Genomic DNA, 17,327 nt, shown 5'->3' on the forward strand with positions numbered 1-17,327 from the left:
GTTTGATACTCTTTTACTCCTCCAGGCAGCAGACATACAAAGCTTGAATTTTATTTGGGTTTCATTCAAGTGGCTTTAATAGATTACAGTAGAGATTAACATCCGATGTAGAAGTCTAATTTCAAATTCAGCTTTCAACAGATCTGATTGCTACCTTCAGACTTTTTACATTTAAAGAAATCATCGCTTTTCATCCACTGTGCTGAAGTTGAAGGCAAGGTACTTGGCTTGCTGACTGCAAGGGGCACACCCACTCACTGCATTAATAAAATAAGGTTACAGGCAACCCCGCATCTGAGCCTGGGGAGCTCCTTAACACAGTCACTGAAAGCACTGACCACCATAAACACTGCTGTATACAAGGACAAAGGGACAAAAGACCGAGACTCACTTACTAATGCATCTTCTCTTGTGTAGCTAAAGCACCACATGTACCCAGCTCTACAGGCTGACAGCGTATAAAAGCAGCAGGTACTTATAAACTCTTAGCAGACAGTAACGGGGAAAAAAAAAAAAAGTCAGAGTTAGAGCTGAAAAATGAAGCACACTACCACCATCGTGGTCCAAGGTCCACCGACCTTCACAGAGCGACAGCTCCCACCTGACCCCACGGGACTGTGGATCAAATCCCAAATGCACAAGGTAAGCTTTAAAGAGATGCGAGGGGCCAGCCATAAACATGCCTTACTGCCAACCCCTGCTGACCTTTGGCTGGCTAAAACACTCCATGACACAGACTGTGCCTCTATTCTTTCAGCTTTTCCCATCTATTCATCCGGAATGATGCAGTCAAACCCACACCTTCTTTTCTCTCTGGGATGGTCTCACTACTCATAAATATGTCCAAAAAACCCAAAAGCTAAGCTGTGATTTAGGGGCATTATCTGTTGAAAGCCACCAGAAGTCAGGACTGCAAGGATGCCACTGTCCCTCTGTGGGTGTAGGGCAGCGAACACGATGAAGCCTCCGTGCCCAACCCAGAAGAAGCAAAGCAAAGGGCAGCAGCAACAAGGCACTCAGCCAGCGGTCCCAGCCCCTGGAGCCACGATGCAGGAAGCTTCCGGGGGGAACACCACTGTCCTCGACCCTCCTTGATCCCCACTACGGAGGCCGTACCACGAGACCTCGGAGGGAGATGGGGCAGCGTGAAAAGGAATGGAAATGAACGAGTCTTCAGGTATCCCGAATGAGCATGAAGGACCTCCCCAGGGATAAAGCCAGCGAGGCTGCCGGCTGCAGAAGAGCACAAGTAAATACAGCGGGAGGGGGAGCAGATGCGGCAATCACACACCTTAGCGTAGATAAAAAGATAGCTCTTTCAGTAGTTGCTCGTAAGAAGCTGGGATGTTTTGAAGAGCAGCTAGTGAGAAATTTCAAGTGTGCTGCACAGTGGCAAGTGCACTCTGCAAGACTTTTAGGCTGAGCTGGCTAAATTTACAGCTATGCCTACCCACTTAAAGTAACCTGGATCACAGCTCAGCTCTCTGTGTAGCCTCCTCGTTAAATCCCAATGTATTTGAATTTCATTGTATCTAGACTTCTATTTTGCAGGCAATAAAACAAAAGCAGGAAAAGGATCAGGATCACAGGAAAGATCAGCACCTGACCATTACTACCTCCCAGATCTGTCCTCAGACCACATCTCCAAAACCTGTCTGCCACTGCTCCACTGAAAGATCCTGACAGCAAAAACCTTGCACAAAACATCACTGAAATACACGGCGTGGTTTGCTCACCATGACATACAGCCCAGCAGTCAAGAGGACAAAAGCCATACTGGTCAGCAAAAAGGTCAGATGTATGTAGGGGCATCAGCTAAAGTCTCATTTTATAAAGTTGCCCAGTTCTGGCAGGTACCTTCAGCCTTTCCAGCTACACCAAGTGCCATTTCTCTATTTGTCAAACTAATTTGTTTGTGGGGATGTGAGGGTCTGACAGCCCTTTCCACACATGGTATGATGCAGACAGGCACTGAACACAGCAGACTGGAAAAACAACACTGAAGAACATCTCCACCTTAAAGGTGCTATCTTGCCAACAAAATATATAGCAGATCTGCATTGGCCCAGACCATTACTTTCCCTGGCAAGGACTTGGGGACAAAGCTCCTTAAAACAGTAGTAATCATATTCCACTCATGCTCCTTTTTACTGCCAGCTGTAAACCAGCTCCACATGCATCATGGTTTTGCATCAAAATGTGCACAGACCAAAACCATATCCAAAGGGACAAGGTAGATCCAATTTACAGCTTTGACAGGTCTGTGCACCCGAGGCGGAGTGTGCAGGAAATAGCCTGACATCTCACTTGGAGAATGGTTAAGACCCCGCTGGCGGAACTGGATGCAGAGCCACAACAGCCTCCCACAAAGACCCAGCAAAAGAGCAGGGAATTTGCTGTCCATTTTTCAGGAAACATGAGGGGTAGGTGGCACCCGACAAGGCACTACTTGGGAAGAGAGGAGCCAAGTCTGATCTCAACTTGCAGCATCCCTTTGACAGCACAAGCCCAAGGGAAACCACAGCTACACTGGGAAACAAACACACTGCATCGAATCACTTCGGTAATGAGATACCACATGGAAAACTGCTTAGCCTTTAGTATATTCCAAACAAAGCAAACCAAAGTTATTCTGACCCAATGCATATATTACCCACAACATCCATAAGAGGCCAATTGCTTGGTAGAGGAGGGTGAGAAGTCTGAGTTCAATTTAGAGACTTGGAAATTCCGCCTGTTCATTACGACGTTTTTACCCCATTACCCCAGCTGGTTTTGGCTGGGGTAATTTTCTTCATAATGGCTAGTATGGGGCTATGTTTTGGATTTGTGCTGGAAAACAGTGTTGCTAATACAGGGATGTTTAGTTACTGATGGGCAGTGCTTACACAGAGTCAAGGCCTTTTCTGCTCCTTACACCGCCCAGCCAGCGAGTAGGCTGGGGGGGGCGGGGGGCACAAGAAGTTGGGAGGGGACATAGCTGGGACAGCTGACCCCAACTGGCCAAAGGGACATTCCATACCATGTGACATTATGTTCAGTATATAAAGCTAGGGGAAGAAGGAGGAAGGGAGGGATGTTCAGAATGATGGCGTTTGCCTTCCCAAGTAATCATTACGTATGACGGAGCCCTGCTTTCCTGGAGATGGCTGAGCACCCACCTGTCCGTGGGAAGCAGTGAATGAATTCCTTGCTTTGCTTTCTTTGCGTGCATGGCTTTGCTTTACCCATTAAACTGTCTTTATCTCAACCTGCGAGTTTTCTCACTTTTACTCTTCCAATTCTCTTCCCCATCCCAGTCAGGAGAGCGAGCAAGTGCCTGGATGGTGCTTAGTTGCCGTCTGAGGTTAAACCATGACATCAATGCAGTATTAGTCTCTTTTCAGCAAGTTTTTCTAATTTTAATGGAAACCCTAGGTCCATCCGGCTGACAACTGAAAACATATTTGCTAACATGCTCTACACCACCATGGAAGAACTGTCTGCAGAAAAACCTCCATACTTCATCCGGATCTCTAAATGTCTCAAGTGGTAGGGCACTGGAAAATCCTCTGATGCTGAATTCTTCCTGCCTCGTTACACTCCAGAGTTAACACACAGGCAAGGTAACTTCAGCAAGATCAGATAGCTCCAAACTATTGTTCTTCTCTACTTAGAAACAGCATTATGTTGCACATATTCAGAGAATTCAAACTATTCTTTTCCTAACGCTGTTGGCTACCAACAGCCTTTTTCCTTGCAGAATCAAACAAGGATGCCACAAGTACTCTATTAATGCAGGTTCCCAGCCAAAAATGTTTAGACCCTCCCCAGTTCAGGCACATGACAAGCATTCATGACTTTAAGATGTTTCTGATAACACATGAATTGTCACTTCCTTGATGGAAATCAGTGTCCTTCGTTTCATTCCTACTGAACGGTCCTAGCATTGCTCCTGAGAGAGCAGGTGGCTGGCAAGAGCCCTGGAGGACGAGCAACAGAAAGGAGGTGGGACAAACCAGAGAAAACAAGTGAGCCAGGGCTGTGCTTTTTCCTTCCACCTCTCAGAACAGCAGCAGCAACTTGCAAGGGGGTAATTAACAGGATTGACTATTTACCTGAGGATGAATCTGTGGTTTATCACACGTAGCCTCAAAATCCAGCACTAAGAAGTAGTGATATCTCTGTGGAGGGAAGGATGACATTGCTGCCATGGAAGCTCCAAAGCCGTGGGACGCCAGTTTCCTGCTTACGATGGAGCTGTACCCTTTGAAAACACCAGCCGGGAGGAGGGAGCACACAGCTTGTCTTGCCCTTGGAAGTAAGTTTGGGGGAAACTTTGCTGCTCCAGTATGGAGGAGTGCTATCATTGAACATCCAAAGGCATCTGAAACTGAAGACAGACTCACGTTACTCATGCACAAATACATCTCATCTCTGCTAGTATCTCTTCGCTGGCCTCCTCTGTCAGGGATTTTCTCCGTGCTTCCCAGTGGAGGTTCCAGCAGCGCAAACCTGAAATAACACAGTAACCTGCTCTAAGCACGACAGATGACATTTGGACTGAGCTCAAGGTGTCCAGAATCGCAGGCAACTGGAAATTAACCTCTGCAAACAGCTCTAAATTAAGAACTATGAGACACACAACAGTCATGGCTCCAGGCACCAGATCACAGCCGCCTGCTGAACCTTATCACAGCAGAACACAACACAAACCACTTAAACATAGAAAATCTGATCTAAACCCCATTGAAATTTCTGAGGAGCCCTTTCATCTATTCATATACAAAGCAACTTCTGATACACGGTAGGAATTAAATACAGCAATACACACATCAACACTACAACCCATCCAAACAGCTTGGCCCTGTAACGCCTGTTAGTTGTGCTGAAACCTCCCACTTCCGTAACAAATCCAGGCGTCTGGTGGATGGAAGCCTCCTCCCCAGGGAAGTTCTCATTTGCTCCGTGTACAAGGTTTCTCAGAAATGTGATTCCAGTGCTACACTTGATTTCTTACTTCAGGTATTTCTCAGAGGGGGATATCGATTCAACAAACCCACACATGAACTGCAGCAACTGTAAAATGCAAGGAGGACTCTACAGGTTACAGTCTCCTTCCCAAAGAAATACCTCACCTAGCCATCACCTTCTGATGCTTCTATTTAACAAATGCTATTTAATAAACTACATTATCCATGTGAGACTGCCTGGATTTCCCTCCCCAACCTTTTTCTTTTAAAACGGTGCAGGCAAAACTTGACAGGACTGTCACTGCCCAAGGTGGGCCAGCCTCGGGGCTGTTCACGGATAAGCATTTATTGGTTTGAGAGTTCAAGCCAAACTTGTGGAGGTGCTACATAGCTGGGTGCAGTGACTGATGGTAAAAAACCAGGTGAACCGCAACAACCCGGTCCTCTCGAATAAGGATGAGTACCCCCTCTCACTGTATATATATACATATACATACACACCTCGCTACATAGACATGGAGATTTAAATCCATCCCCACAGTTGGTCCCCCTGCTCGTGGCTCTGGGCAAGAGCTCCATCAGCACCACGTGCCACCCACTCTCCTGGTTTCTGAGCCCGGCCTCCCTGCGCCTGCGCTCGCTTTTTGCTCCGCCGTGAAGGGACACGGCGCCGAAATGGGCACAGCGCAGCGGGAGGACTCGCCGCCTGCGAACAAAGTCGCTGTTTGCACAAAAGACAGCGTTTGCTCACTCCCATCCATTAGTCCGTCAGGTAAATAATGCACGTGCCAAAACACACACTTAATGAGGTAAATAATATGCCTTGAATAACGGCTAAATCTGTATTTACCTGCGAGACCAGAGAAACTCGGAAGGACCAGATTAGGAGATAATTGCAGCTGAGCAGGTTGTGTGCTTCGAGTAAACACGCATTTGGTAACCTTCCCTTTCCAAGGTTTTGAGTGAAAGGCAAAAATCAAAGGAGCTGAGATGTTTAAGACAGAGCCAGTGCCCATGCTGCCAATTCCATGGCATAAATGCATCCCCACCTTGTGGCTTTCATGTTTTTGGGGGCTGCTTGCTTTATTAAAGCAGTGTGCCAGACAGCAGGTACCAGGCAAACTGAAAACTCGAGTTACAAAACCATAACGAAGAGCCCAACGTTGCATTTATCCTGAAGGGGCTCAGTTCTACCTATTGCTTTTCCATCTACAGCTTTTATACTGTCATTAATAAATGCATTACAGCCAAATAGAAGTTAGTTACATTCACTTCTAACCTGCCCCAGATAAAATATATTTAAGGTGTATGTGCTTTAAATCCTCAAGCTACCAGCTGTGAATCAAAAGGCCCATCACAGCAAATACAGTATCTCAGAATAAAGCAGCTTGTAAGTTAGTTGTGGTAAAACCTGGTCTTTAGCCTACCGCATAAAGTAAGATACACAGTTGGAGTGGGGGAGGCACGCAGGCTCCAACCCCTGTATCAAACACAGGCAATAAAACATACATTATCCACCTGCGCACAGCAAGATCAGTACTTCTCTAATGTATCTTAACAGGCAAGGCTAGGGCATCAGCCATGATCCTCATGAATTTTCAGGTCCCTGAGCCACTGAGTCCACACGGCAAAGGTAAACTGGCCATCTTGGCAGGAGTCAGGCACGTCACCACACGGACATGGCAGCACCACTCCAGACCCTGGCACGTCTGTGTCACACAGGTACCCTGGGACATCATCAGAAGGGAGTAACAGCCAACAGCTAGTGGCTCTTTACCAACTTCTGCAGGTGGTCCACGTCTAATGACAGGATCAGGCTCCCCACCCTATAAGCAGCCTCCTTCCCCACCCTCCCGTGTAGCAGAGGGAGCAATGCTCCGAACAAAGGTGTGCGAGGGGGGGGTACTTCATGCTGATTCCCCTATACAGACGGCATACAAATAATAGCAACCCCACTGCAAACTGTGCACCTTCAGCCAAATGAAGTTTTAACTGCGTGTTTACCCAGCCACTGCTCTAGGTGCCCTGGGAAGACCTCACATCATCTTCTTTGGCAAGGTCAGAATGCCTCAGAGCACGAGATAGCTGGTGAGCAAACACACTTTATTAGAAGTCATGTAAAGCATTTATAATGGCTATGACAATGCAAAGCACTAGTAATTATCCCATATTTTTTTCCAACAGACAACAGTGCAAGCGATGCAGCTTCAAAAATTAGAAACCCAGCCCTACGCATATAAACCCACATGTTCAGTGATTCCACTTCCAAACCTATGTAAAACACCACATATGTATTTCTTAGGCACACAGGGTCAGATTATAATCTCAGACAGTGCAAGCTGTCACATCTGGCATTCAACCCTACTAGGTTAATATTTCATATCACACAGCTCCAATTCCTTGCACAGATAAATACAGAACATAATGGGACCATGAACTGAGGCTGGACTTCAGGAATTATTTTGACAGATTGTACACAGACCTAGGAAAACGTGACAGCACTTCACATTCGCAACACCCAATAACATGGGAAGCAGCTACGTGTGGTGGGTTTTGGCTGGAAGATAAAGTTTGCGTTACGTGCTGTATAACAGCGTGTGCCGCATGTGGTATCACCGGCTATAATCAGCAACCGTCTTTTAAAAATAATTAAAGAAAATATTATCCTCTGGATATCGGCTGCAGGTAACAGGCTGACCGCAGCTCTTGCTCGTTAGTGGTCCAAGCACACGATAGTAAAGCGTGACAGTTTGATCACCAGTAAGTAAGGAAAGCCAAGAGAAAGGAAAGTGCCAGCTGTAGCCATCAGCTTGCCAGGAGCCCCACTGAGCGCAAAGTGGAGAATCTGCACCGGCGGCTGTCGCGCTCCAGGCTTCCCACCAGGGAAGCCACTTAGGGGCAACCACGAGCAGCAAGGAACAAGATTGGGAACTCCTGCCACGTGAAGAACACTGGTGACAAAAGCCAGCAGGGCGTTGCAAGTGCTCTCCCCCACCTGCGGGACAGCCCCAAAACCACATGCAGAGAACGTGCACCACGCAAGTTGCAGAGGATTCAAATTAATCAATGGCAAGACAAATTAGCCTACAAACTTGAGCTCAATGGACACATAACATTAATATTTACTTTTTACAAACACATCTAATTAAAATCACCTGGCAGCAAGAGAAGGCATAACTTTAACAGCTTGCCTTTATCCCAAAAATATTCCCCTTCAATGTCCAGTTCGATAAGCTGGTGTAGGGAGGGGGCAAGAAGACAAACACCTAAGTTCAGGTTGGAGGGTTGACCCAAGAAATTATGTTTTACGAGACCCTCCATTTACAAGTTAGATGACTTTGTTATGGCAATATGCCCCTCCACCATATTAAAAGATAAACAAACAAAACACCCCCCCACTAATCTAAAAGACAAGACAAACCAAAATTAAAAAATAAAAGCAAGCAAGCTTTGGGAGTCATACGCTTCAGTTTGTTCCCTGTGCAAAGCCTGGGTAGGGGCAGCTGTGACTCCTGGCCTCCAACAGACAACTGAACTCAAGGCTAGAGCAACCAAAACCAATCCAAGATGTAAGGCAGGTTTGTCTCAGTTTATTAAATTATAGTGTCTTATTTTATTAAATTATAAAGAGTAAAATGATAGAGTAATAAAGATGCTTTATGTAGAACAAAATTGCATACACTTAGCAACACCTGGAACAGAGTGTAACAAAAAAATACAGGACTTCCATTTTGGTAGCTGTTCAAATACATACTCAGAGGTCAAATGTGAGCCCATATTTCAGTTGTGTGAAGAAATAACTGAAGAACAATAGAGATAACTCCATTTTTTTAAAAAATCAGCCTTAACCTAAACCCAAATATTTCATTAGACAAACTACAATACAAAAATGACAGCACCTGGCTAGCCTGCGAGGCAGGGAACGAGAGACTATGAACAAAACCAGCTTATCCACTGTCACCGTCCAAACTTCCAAAAAAAATTAAAATAAATACATAAAGTAAAACAAACAACAAAACACAAAGCTTTTAGAACCATTTTAATAATGTAACATGACTTTAGACAAGTAAATTTGCTTTTTTAATTTGTGCACCTCACAGTATCATCCCTTGAACATGAATCCGGTACACTTCCACGGTTGCACTCCCTTCGCTTGTGGCTGGGTACGTCTCCAGCACTGCTACACAACCTAGCCCGTGTTTTGGAAAATTTGTAACGTCACTTTCTCAGAGCATTGCCATGGGATGCCTATGTGCTGTCCCATCATTACTCAGCCCAGATACAACTTGGCATTAATCATTTTGTTTTCCCAGCACCCCGCAATCGCACCCAGCCTCTTCCCACTACAGATGAAGAGATCCCTGTTCTCAAGAACTTACAGTCTAAAATTAGATGCAATACAACAAGTGAGGGTAACTGCAAAGAATGAGGGTTACAGGAGCAAAGTCAGGCAACCGCTTATTTGGGGGCCACGTGCTCCTCGGTAGTTCAATTTAAAAAAAATAATTCACTCTGTGTAGGCACCGGCCTCCCTCTATATGGGCATAATGGAAGAGGTAAGTGAACACGGAAAGGGTTGACTAAAGGATGGAAGGCACTCTTGGGTTAAGGAAGGTCTCTCCCGTTTCTTGAGCTCATTCTTCCCGCTGCGTTCCTTGGCTGATATGTCAAAGGCACCACCAGATATGTCAGCTATGTCAGAGCACCAGAATCTCTTCCATTGTGACATCACAGACGCGATGGCTTGTGAGATCACAATGAGCGAGGCCGAAGGCGCTGATTTACTTAGGGAAGCACTTGCCGGGGCTATCGCACCCTACGAGGCTGGGAAACAAACACATCTCAGTTCACTTGACAACACAGTGAAACCCGCACAAGACTCCACACCACCAGGACGCAAACTCATCCAAACAGACCACCCAGAAGCCGTCCCAAAGATGCACAGTACAATTCCACTCCAATTTTATTAGGCCACCTCCGCTAGGCAACCCACTTTCGTCAGTTCCTTGACTGGTCTCCTAAAACAGGCTTTGCTGTGTATTTTTAAACCTTCTCCAAGAGTAACTGGGGATAGGCAAACGGGTCTAAGCTGAAGTCTGAAGAAGTTCCACACTTCAGAGGAAATTCCACACAGAAGAAATGTAGAGGAAGGAAACAACAAAAATTAAAACAAAGAAGCAACAACAGAGATGAATAGAGCAAAAGACTGGAAAGTTGCAGTGGAAGAGTGGATTTGGTATCAAATAAGAGAACAGTTGCTGAGGATTGTACCAAGAACCCTCTAAGTCCAGTCTCCTTCCTCTGTGTGGGAGCCATAATGAAATGCACCAAGATGAAGCTACACAAAATGGGGTAAACCAAGACAATAGTTCTGGGAGGCCAAAAGGAGACAGGCCTGTCCTTCCCCCTTGGTCTTACTCTCCTGGCTGATTACCTTACACCAGTTCCTGAGCCTCTCTGGCCCCTCCGTGAGCCGATTCAACCACAGGAACCTAAAAAAAGGGCTAATGCAGCCAGAATAAAACACAATTAAAACAAGATAGTTTCCTGATGGTTTAGTAAGACAAATCAGCTCAGGGCCAGACTGGATGGGTGTCAAAGCTGAAAGGAGGGGATGGGCCCACACTGGCAGAAGTGGGAGGGGGATGAGCCATTGGGAGCTGCTGGTCGGCTCAGCCACTCACCAAACCACATACTCAGACCAGGGTACGTACACCTGGGATGGCGTGGCACTTTGCAGGAAATGGAGAAGGTATCTTGGCTCTAGCAGCATAAACACACTTGGAAAGCCCATCAGACCATCCCGTCTGAACATCATGTATTGCTGGCCACAAAGTTTCCATTACTCCTGAATTGAGCCCAAAAACTTCAATATCTTTCAGAAAAGTTTCTGGCCTTGGACTGAAGCATCAAGTATGGAGGCTCCTCACTACCTTCAAAGAGCTTGTTCCAATGGTCAATCCAGTTGCTGTCAAAAAATAACACATCTTAGTTTTCATACAAACTTTCCCAGCCCTGGTCTTTGAAGGGAGTTTGGAAATTTATGGCATTTCAGTGCTCTCAATCCACAGCAGAACTCCCAAAGCCAGAAGTAAGACACTTGTAGCTACTATGCTTCTAGTCAGTAAAAGCTACTATTGCATACTGGCCTAATTTAGTGGAAAGGAGACAAAGCAGACTGCCCTTTGTTTAATGGAATCTAGCATGCATAATTACTTGATTTTCATACACATGAATGCCACAGTTGTTCAAACCACTTATACAGCTGCACACCTTCTGAAAAATGAACCTGAAGGTTAACACCTGAGAGTGACAAATGAATCTCAGCCTGGATTCAGGGAGACAACACTTGCATTGCTCAATACACTGGTCACTTTTGATCTTCACAACTCCAGAATCGTTAAAAGAAAGTCTGTACTCTGACAAAGCTCTGTCCTGGTAGACAGGCGAATGCTCCAAACAGGGTAGTAGCTACAGCAGGGCATGGTTTCCACACAAACCAGTTTCAGCGAGCCCAGAAAACCATCCAGAAGAGATGTTGACCTTTATATTCAACCATAGAAAAAATAACGACTGTAACAAATACATCTGAAATTAAAAAAAATTTTTTTTTTGTTGGGTGTGAAGTATCTTTACCTGCACAACACATCTGGAGAGAATACAACTCCCAGCTTTTGGCCTGGGCAGGTAACTTCTCTTAAGGGAGAGAAAAGTTGTCAAATGGTATCTAGCAGCAACAGCCAGCGCCTCTCCTCTAGGTCACACTTTGAGAGCCACAACTTCTCCTCTTCTCTCCTCATTCCCCTGCCTGCCTTTGCACCATGCTGGTATATTAGCTCAGCACTACTACAGTAAAACACAAGGAGTCTGCGATGACCGTTTCCAGCAATAAAACGTGCTTCAGATCCAAGAACAAACTTGTGACAAATGCATAGTTGCTTAATCGCCTTCAGTGCTCTCCTTAAGTACAGCCACAGCGGCTGGTCCTACACCGTTTACCTGAACCTCACCAGACCCACGCTCTACAGTCTCGTGGCCTTTTACAGGAGGTGGCTACTGGACTGATACAGCAGCAGAGTCAAGAGCAAAAACTTCACACGTTTAAGTCTCTTCCAGAACTCCGTTCCAAAATTAAAGGTGGGAAAAAATGATATAAAAAAATAAAATCAAGGCCTACCACAGTTAATAGGGCCAAAACAAGATAAGCACCAAACCAGATGTAATTAGGCCTCCTAAAGGAATCAAATTGAAGTATTTCTCAACTGCAGACCAGAAACTTCATGTCATATCAGCATATACTCAATCCAAGGACTTCTTTATTTAGCGTCAAGCACAGGAGCATTTCCTTTTTAATGCTTTAATAGGTTTCTTCTTTTGGATTTTGGTAACACTCAAATCTGTCTGGCTACAGACACTAACTTTAAAAAAAAAAAACAAAAAAAACCAAACCAAAAAAACCCCCCAAACAAAAAACCCAACACACCATTCACATAGAGCAACCCAAAGTTTGAGGAACAAAAACCATAAAAGGGCCACTCTTTGAAATAAGGCAAGCATTTAGTCCCCACTAGAAATTAACATGAAAATTCAGTTACAAAGGCCAGAATTCATCACTTGAAAAGGGAAACAAAAATACCTGAAATCAAATTTCCCCAGCCTACACACCAAAGAGTAATTAACTGGACTTCTAACACATTCCTTATTTTAAGAATAACTCATTCTTGGAAATAAAAGTTCAAATGCCAACTTTAACATCAAGAGATGCTACAATGTTGCAAAGAACAACTAAAGGATTTAAAAAAAAAGTTACCATTAAAAAAACCAACCAAACTCCTCAAACAACTGCCTAAAAGCATCTAATGGGACAAGCACCTTCGGGATGTACCTGCCCGGAGCCCTTCGTACCTCATCCTTCCTGCGGCACAGTGCAAGCATTAACCTGTTAGAAAACTTGCTGGTCCCTCGCATCACAAGCTGAAACAATATTAAGCGTTCAGACTAAGCAGCAGCTGTCAATCCAACCATTTCTGGAACTAAAAGCTCAATACGGAAAAGAGGTAAGTAAAGAAGTAGTAAAACAAATGTCAGACTTATTAGCAAACAGGCCAGCAATGACCACGTAAATCCACCAGTCACAGGACTTGGAAAAGACAGAACACAAGGAGTAAATGACAACACCTTTTCATACACCTCAGTTTAGAAGAAACACCTGTAACAGTACAGCAGCAAGAAAAGAACAGGAGAAGAAATTCCTACTGCCAGTCAGGAAACAAGTAAACAGACCCTGCACTTCTCAAGCCTTCTCAAGTTTACTTCAGTCTCAAAATCCGAGACAGGTGACCAGTTCAATCTCAAAGGATAAAAAAAATAATTGAAAAAATAAACAAAATCAAGCCTCCCACTCCCCCATCACCTCCGTCTCTGAACCTCCACATCCCAAAAGGAACATGAAAAATCCCTCCTTGCTGCTGCCTCTCGCTCCCCCCCCACACGGCCCCCGCTCCCCGGACAGACAGGTTTGTTCCCTGCCTCAAGCCCTAACGGCAACTTATCCCGCTCCGGCTGGGACCTGGGGACCGCTGCCACCGCCGCCCTCCAGAGTTCCACCCACGGCAGAGCCCGGGAAGCGGAGGGCCCGGCAGCCCCAAGCACCGGCAGAGAGGAGCCGGGGCTCGGCGTCGAGCGGACGAGGCGCCTCCACGCCTGCCCGCCGCCGCCCCGCGCCCTCCCCTCCGCCCGGGGCCGCCCCCCGTCCCGTCCCCACCGGCCTCCCCACAACCTCGCCGCCGCCCCGCCGCGGCCCGCAGCCCGCCTCGCCTCCCCACACCCCCGGCCGCGGGCTGCCGCCCCGGCACAGGCCCCGCCGCCGCCGGGAGGGGGGGGGGGGCCAGGCCGCGCCCCCCTCCCCCCACCTCCCTCCCCGCTCCGGGCCAGGCCTCCACCCCCCGCCCCGGGCCACAGCGGCCCCACGCCTCCGCCAGGCCTGCCGGGCCCCCGCCTCGGCCGGGCCCCGCCGCGGCCGTGCCGCCGCCCGTTGCCCAGCGGCGCCGTGTCCCCCCCACCCCCGCCGCGGCGGGGACCGCCCGGGCCCGGCCCTGCCCGCCCCCCCTCCCCCCCCGCGCCGCGCACACACTCCGCACCACGAGTCCCCAACACCGCCACTCACCTCCGCGCACTCTGACCCCCGACCCCGCTCTGAGCGGCAGCGCCGCCGGCCAACCGCAGCGCCGCCTGCCGCCGCCGGGGGCGGGGCTTCCTCCCCGCCGCGCCCCTCCGCGCAGGTGCACGCCGCCCGCCGCGGCGCGGGGCACGCTGGGGGTTGTAGTTCGGCGCCGCCCCCCCCCCCCCTCATATCCCGCCCTGCCCCGCCGCGTGGCTGCGCCTCGACGCCGCCGCCGCGCCGGAACCGCCGGGACATCGGGCACCGGCCCGCGGTGGCCAACCCCCCTCCCCCGGCGTGGCCATCCGCCACCCCTTCCCCTTCCCACCGGCTCACCCCTTCGTGTCCCCCGGGGCTACCCCATCGTGTCCCCCCAGTGCCATCTCCCCCTGGCCCCTCTGCAACTCTGGCCTTAAGCAAACCCAGCGTCGGCTGTAAATGTAATATGGCACACGCGTGGAGTTCGCCTCCGCTGCAGCGGGGAGAGGCCACGTCCCCTGTGCCGGCACCGCTTGTGGGCACAGGTCTCATGGGGGACCCTCTGCAGGGGTCCCCCCTCACCCCTGCACCGCTCTGGGTCAGGGCAATGCCGCCAGCACCCATAACTCTCTGTCGGTCTCAACGGTGCCTGGGCAGGGCTGTGGTGGTGACTGCAGGTGACGCCGGCCGGTGATTCCTCCCTCCATTTGGTTTGGATTAAGGCAAACTCAGGTCCCGCAGCAAGCCTTGGGCTGTCTTTCCTCCCCCTCCTCGGACATCAGTCAGCAGCTTCTGGAGTCTTCTGTGTTCATTGAGCTCTCTGATCCTCAGCCTGGGTCTGAACCTTGCCCAGTTTCCGCTAGACACCCCTAATCTGTGGCATCTCCTCTCCATGCAGGTGGCTGGCACCCTCAGCCAGGACACTTCGCATCTCACCTGCAGCAGTACCCAAATCTTTAGTCTACTGCCGCGTCCGTAACCCCTGGGAAGCGCCACTGCCATGACAAGTGTACTAGCTGGGGCCATTCCCCGCTTCGCTTCCCTCCTTGCTCCCTACATTAACCCACACCTCCACATTTCAAGCCAGCAGTTCCTTCACTCTGTCCCTCATACTCCACCCATGCGCGAAGAGCAAACGCAGAGTCACCGACTCCCACAAACAGGGCTGCAAGGGATCCTAGAGGCCACCTCGCCCACCCTCTGCCCGCAGGCGGGAGCAGTCCCACCTCGCTGTCATCTTGCTGTCCTCTTCAAACCATCCCTTAAGCCTTCCTCTGGCTCCGTGCCTTAAAATATTGGACAAAGGCAAGCACCAGGGTGCGGAGATCACCGACTGCCGCTCCACGGGAGCCAGGCTGCTCGCACTTTCCAGGCTGCCTGGCCAGGTCTGCGTAGTGCCCCTGCCTTTAATTGTGTTTCCGACTCTTCAGGATGAATTTTTTTTTTTTTTTGTGAGCAGCCTTGAACTTGAGAAGCCTGAATCATGAAAGTAGCATGTCAGAACTATAAAAATACCAACAGCAAACCATTTAATAATAGAAAGAGTTCCTTTAAACCCTCTTAGATTTGGCATCTCTCAGCCTCCCACCCACATAAGCAAGGATAATGTGAAGTTTTACTTCTAAGCTCAGCTGTATCGCTGTGATTTGTCAAGCCTTTGGTGACTGATGTAGGGTTTGCCAGGAGCCCAGGAGAGCGAACGGAGGGCCTTTGCGCTGTGGCGTTTCCCGAGCGATCTGTCCCTGCCCCTCCTTATCAGGGCTGGAACCTGGCTGAGACGTGCTGAAAATTACACTGCAGCCCCAAAGCTTGAAATTTAGGGCTGTGTGTGTTTCCAGGAGGATGAGAGAGAGGAGGTCTCTTCACTGCTGACCTCTGTACCTAGCAGCAAAAAATAATTTTTTTCTCAGTCTAGACAAACAACGAACGGCTCATAGATGTGTGCATGTCCTCTTTTCATCAGCCAAGCCTGGTGCCGTTTCCCAGGTTTGTCAGGCAGCACAGCAGGAAGGAGGTTTCCTCCTGCCCATTTCTTTTTTTGGGGAACCTCTTTTCCCAGCTGAGAATCTGCAATAACCAGGGGCCACATCCTGGCTTCTGCCAGCCTCAGTGACCCTCGTGAGATCCATAGAAGTTGTCCGCCAAAGTCCTGTGATTTCCTTCAGCAACTGCACTTTCAAAGAGGTTCTTTTTTCTGGCACAGATAACAGCTGCCGAAAAAGGCACCCAAACCAGTTTGAGGAGAGGCATGTTTTGTTAAATAGTTGCTGTTTCTGTAGCGTTCGTTTCTGAGCCTGTCTTATGTGAACGTGCACGTCTCAAATGAACACTGCAGGTCACTGAAAATGTCACCTACAGATTAATCTGGCTCACTCCAGGCTTCTGGAAAAATGAATGAGGGTGATCAATAGATATGCTGTGGCCTCCCCATCAATGCTCATGGCCCCTGTAGCATCCTGGCTGGGAACAGCTGCCCTCCCCAAGGGACTCACTCGGTGGCAGAGCTACAAAATGCAAAGGTGGAGAACCACCGTGGGGCCCCGGGACAAGTGATACTGAGAAACTGGGTCATGCATATGGGGAAAAGTGGGCAACAGGGCTGATTGGGGTCACCTTATTTATTCCTGGCAGCACAGCCCACGGTGGGTGCCACTACCCCGTTGCCTTAGGGCTGACAGAATCAGCCCTCTGCCAGTTCAAGAGCAAGCGAGTGTGTTCCAGCAGCAGGTCTGGTCTCTTAATTGCTTGTCCTACTTTAGAGATTTTGGGATGGCTAGAAGCAGCCCAGAGGAAATAGGGTCCACGCTGGGGCCGTGTCTGGGCTGTCCTGGTTTACACGAAGGACTATCTTGAAACACCAGGTGGAAAGGGCAGCTCGAAGCTTCCAGCTCTGCCTCCCTCTCCTACAGCTCGATCCCCTGTGCTGCTGCCAGCAGATGCAGCAGCCCGGTCTACAGTTACCTGTACGTTTTATTTGTTCTAAAACCCCAACAGTTTCTCAACAAAGCATCGTTTCATTCAGCACAGATGTGCAGCCACCTCTGGGCTGGCAGATGGATAGGGCTTTACGAGAAGGCAGCAAACTGGTGGGGCAGGTTAAGGCAGAAAATACAGAATAACACCCCCCCAGACCCTGCGTGGCGGCTCCAGGGGATCCTCGGTGTGAATAAAGGGCTGAGCCCATCCTAGCCCAAGATGAAGTACCAGGTCGCTGCCTGCTGCTGGGGCAGCGGAAA

General features: G+C 48.8%; 1 protein-coding gene across 7 annotated transcripts in view; it reads right to left on the reverse strand.

The window, feature by feature from the left end:
• ERI3 (ERI1 exoribonuclease family member 3) overlaps positions 1 to 14,200 on the reverse strand; it is a 137,434-nt gene extending 123,234 nt beyond the window's left edge. For 4 of the 7 annotated variants that reach the window (XM_054212763.1, XM_054212764.1, XM_054212761.1 and 1 more), the window contains exons 1-2: positions 14,119 to 14,196; positions 4,098 to 4,372 (exon numbers count right to left, since the gene is read on the reverse strand). In XM_054212763.1, coding sequence (XP_054068738.1) covers positions 4,098 to 4,349 — 252 coding nt within the window. In that variant the 5' untranslated portion in view covers positions 4,350 to 4,372; positions 14,119 to 14,196. The other 3 variants (XM_054212766.1, XM_054212760.1, XM_054212765.1) reach the window with 3 other exon arrangements.
• Positions 14,201 to 17,327: the final 3,127 nt, after the last annotated feature.

The sequence above is a fragment of the Rissa tridactyla genome, chromosome 8 (assembly GCF_028500815.1).
Source record: "Rissa tridactyla isolate bRisTri1 chromosome 8, bRisTri1.patW.cur.20221130, whole genome shotgun sequence".
Taxonomy (NCBI): domain Eukaryota; kingdom Metazoa; phylum Chordata; class Aves; order Charadriiformes; family Laridae; genus Rissa; species Rissa tridactyla.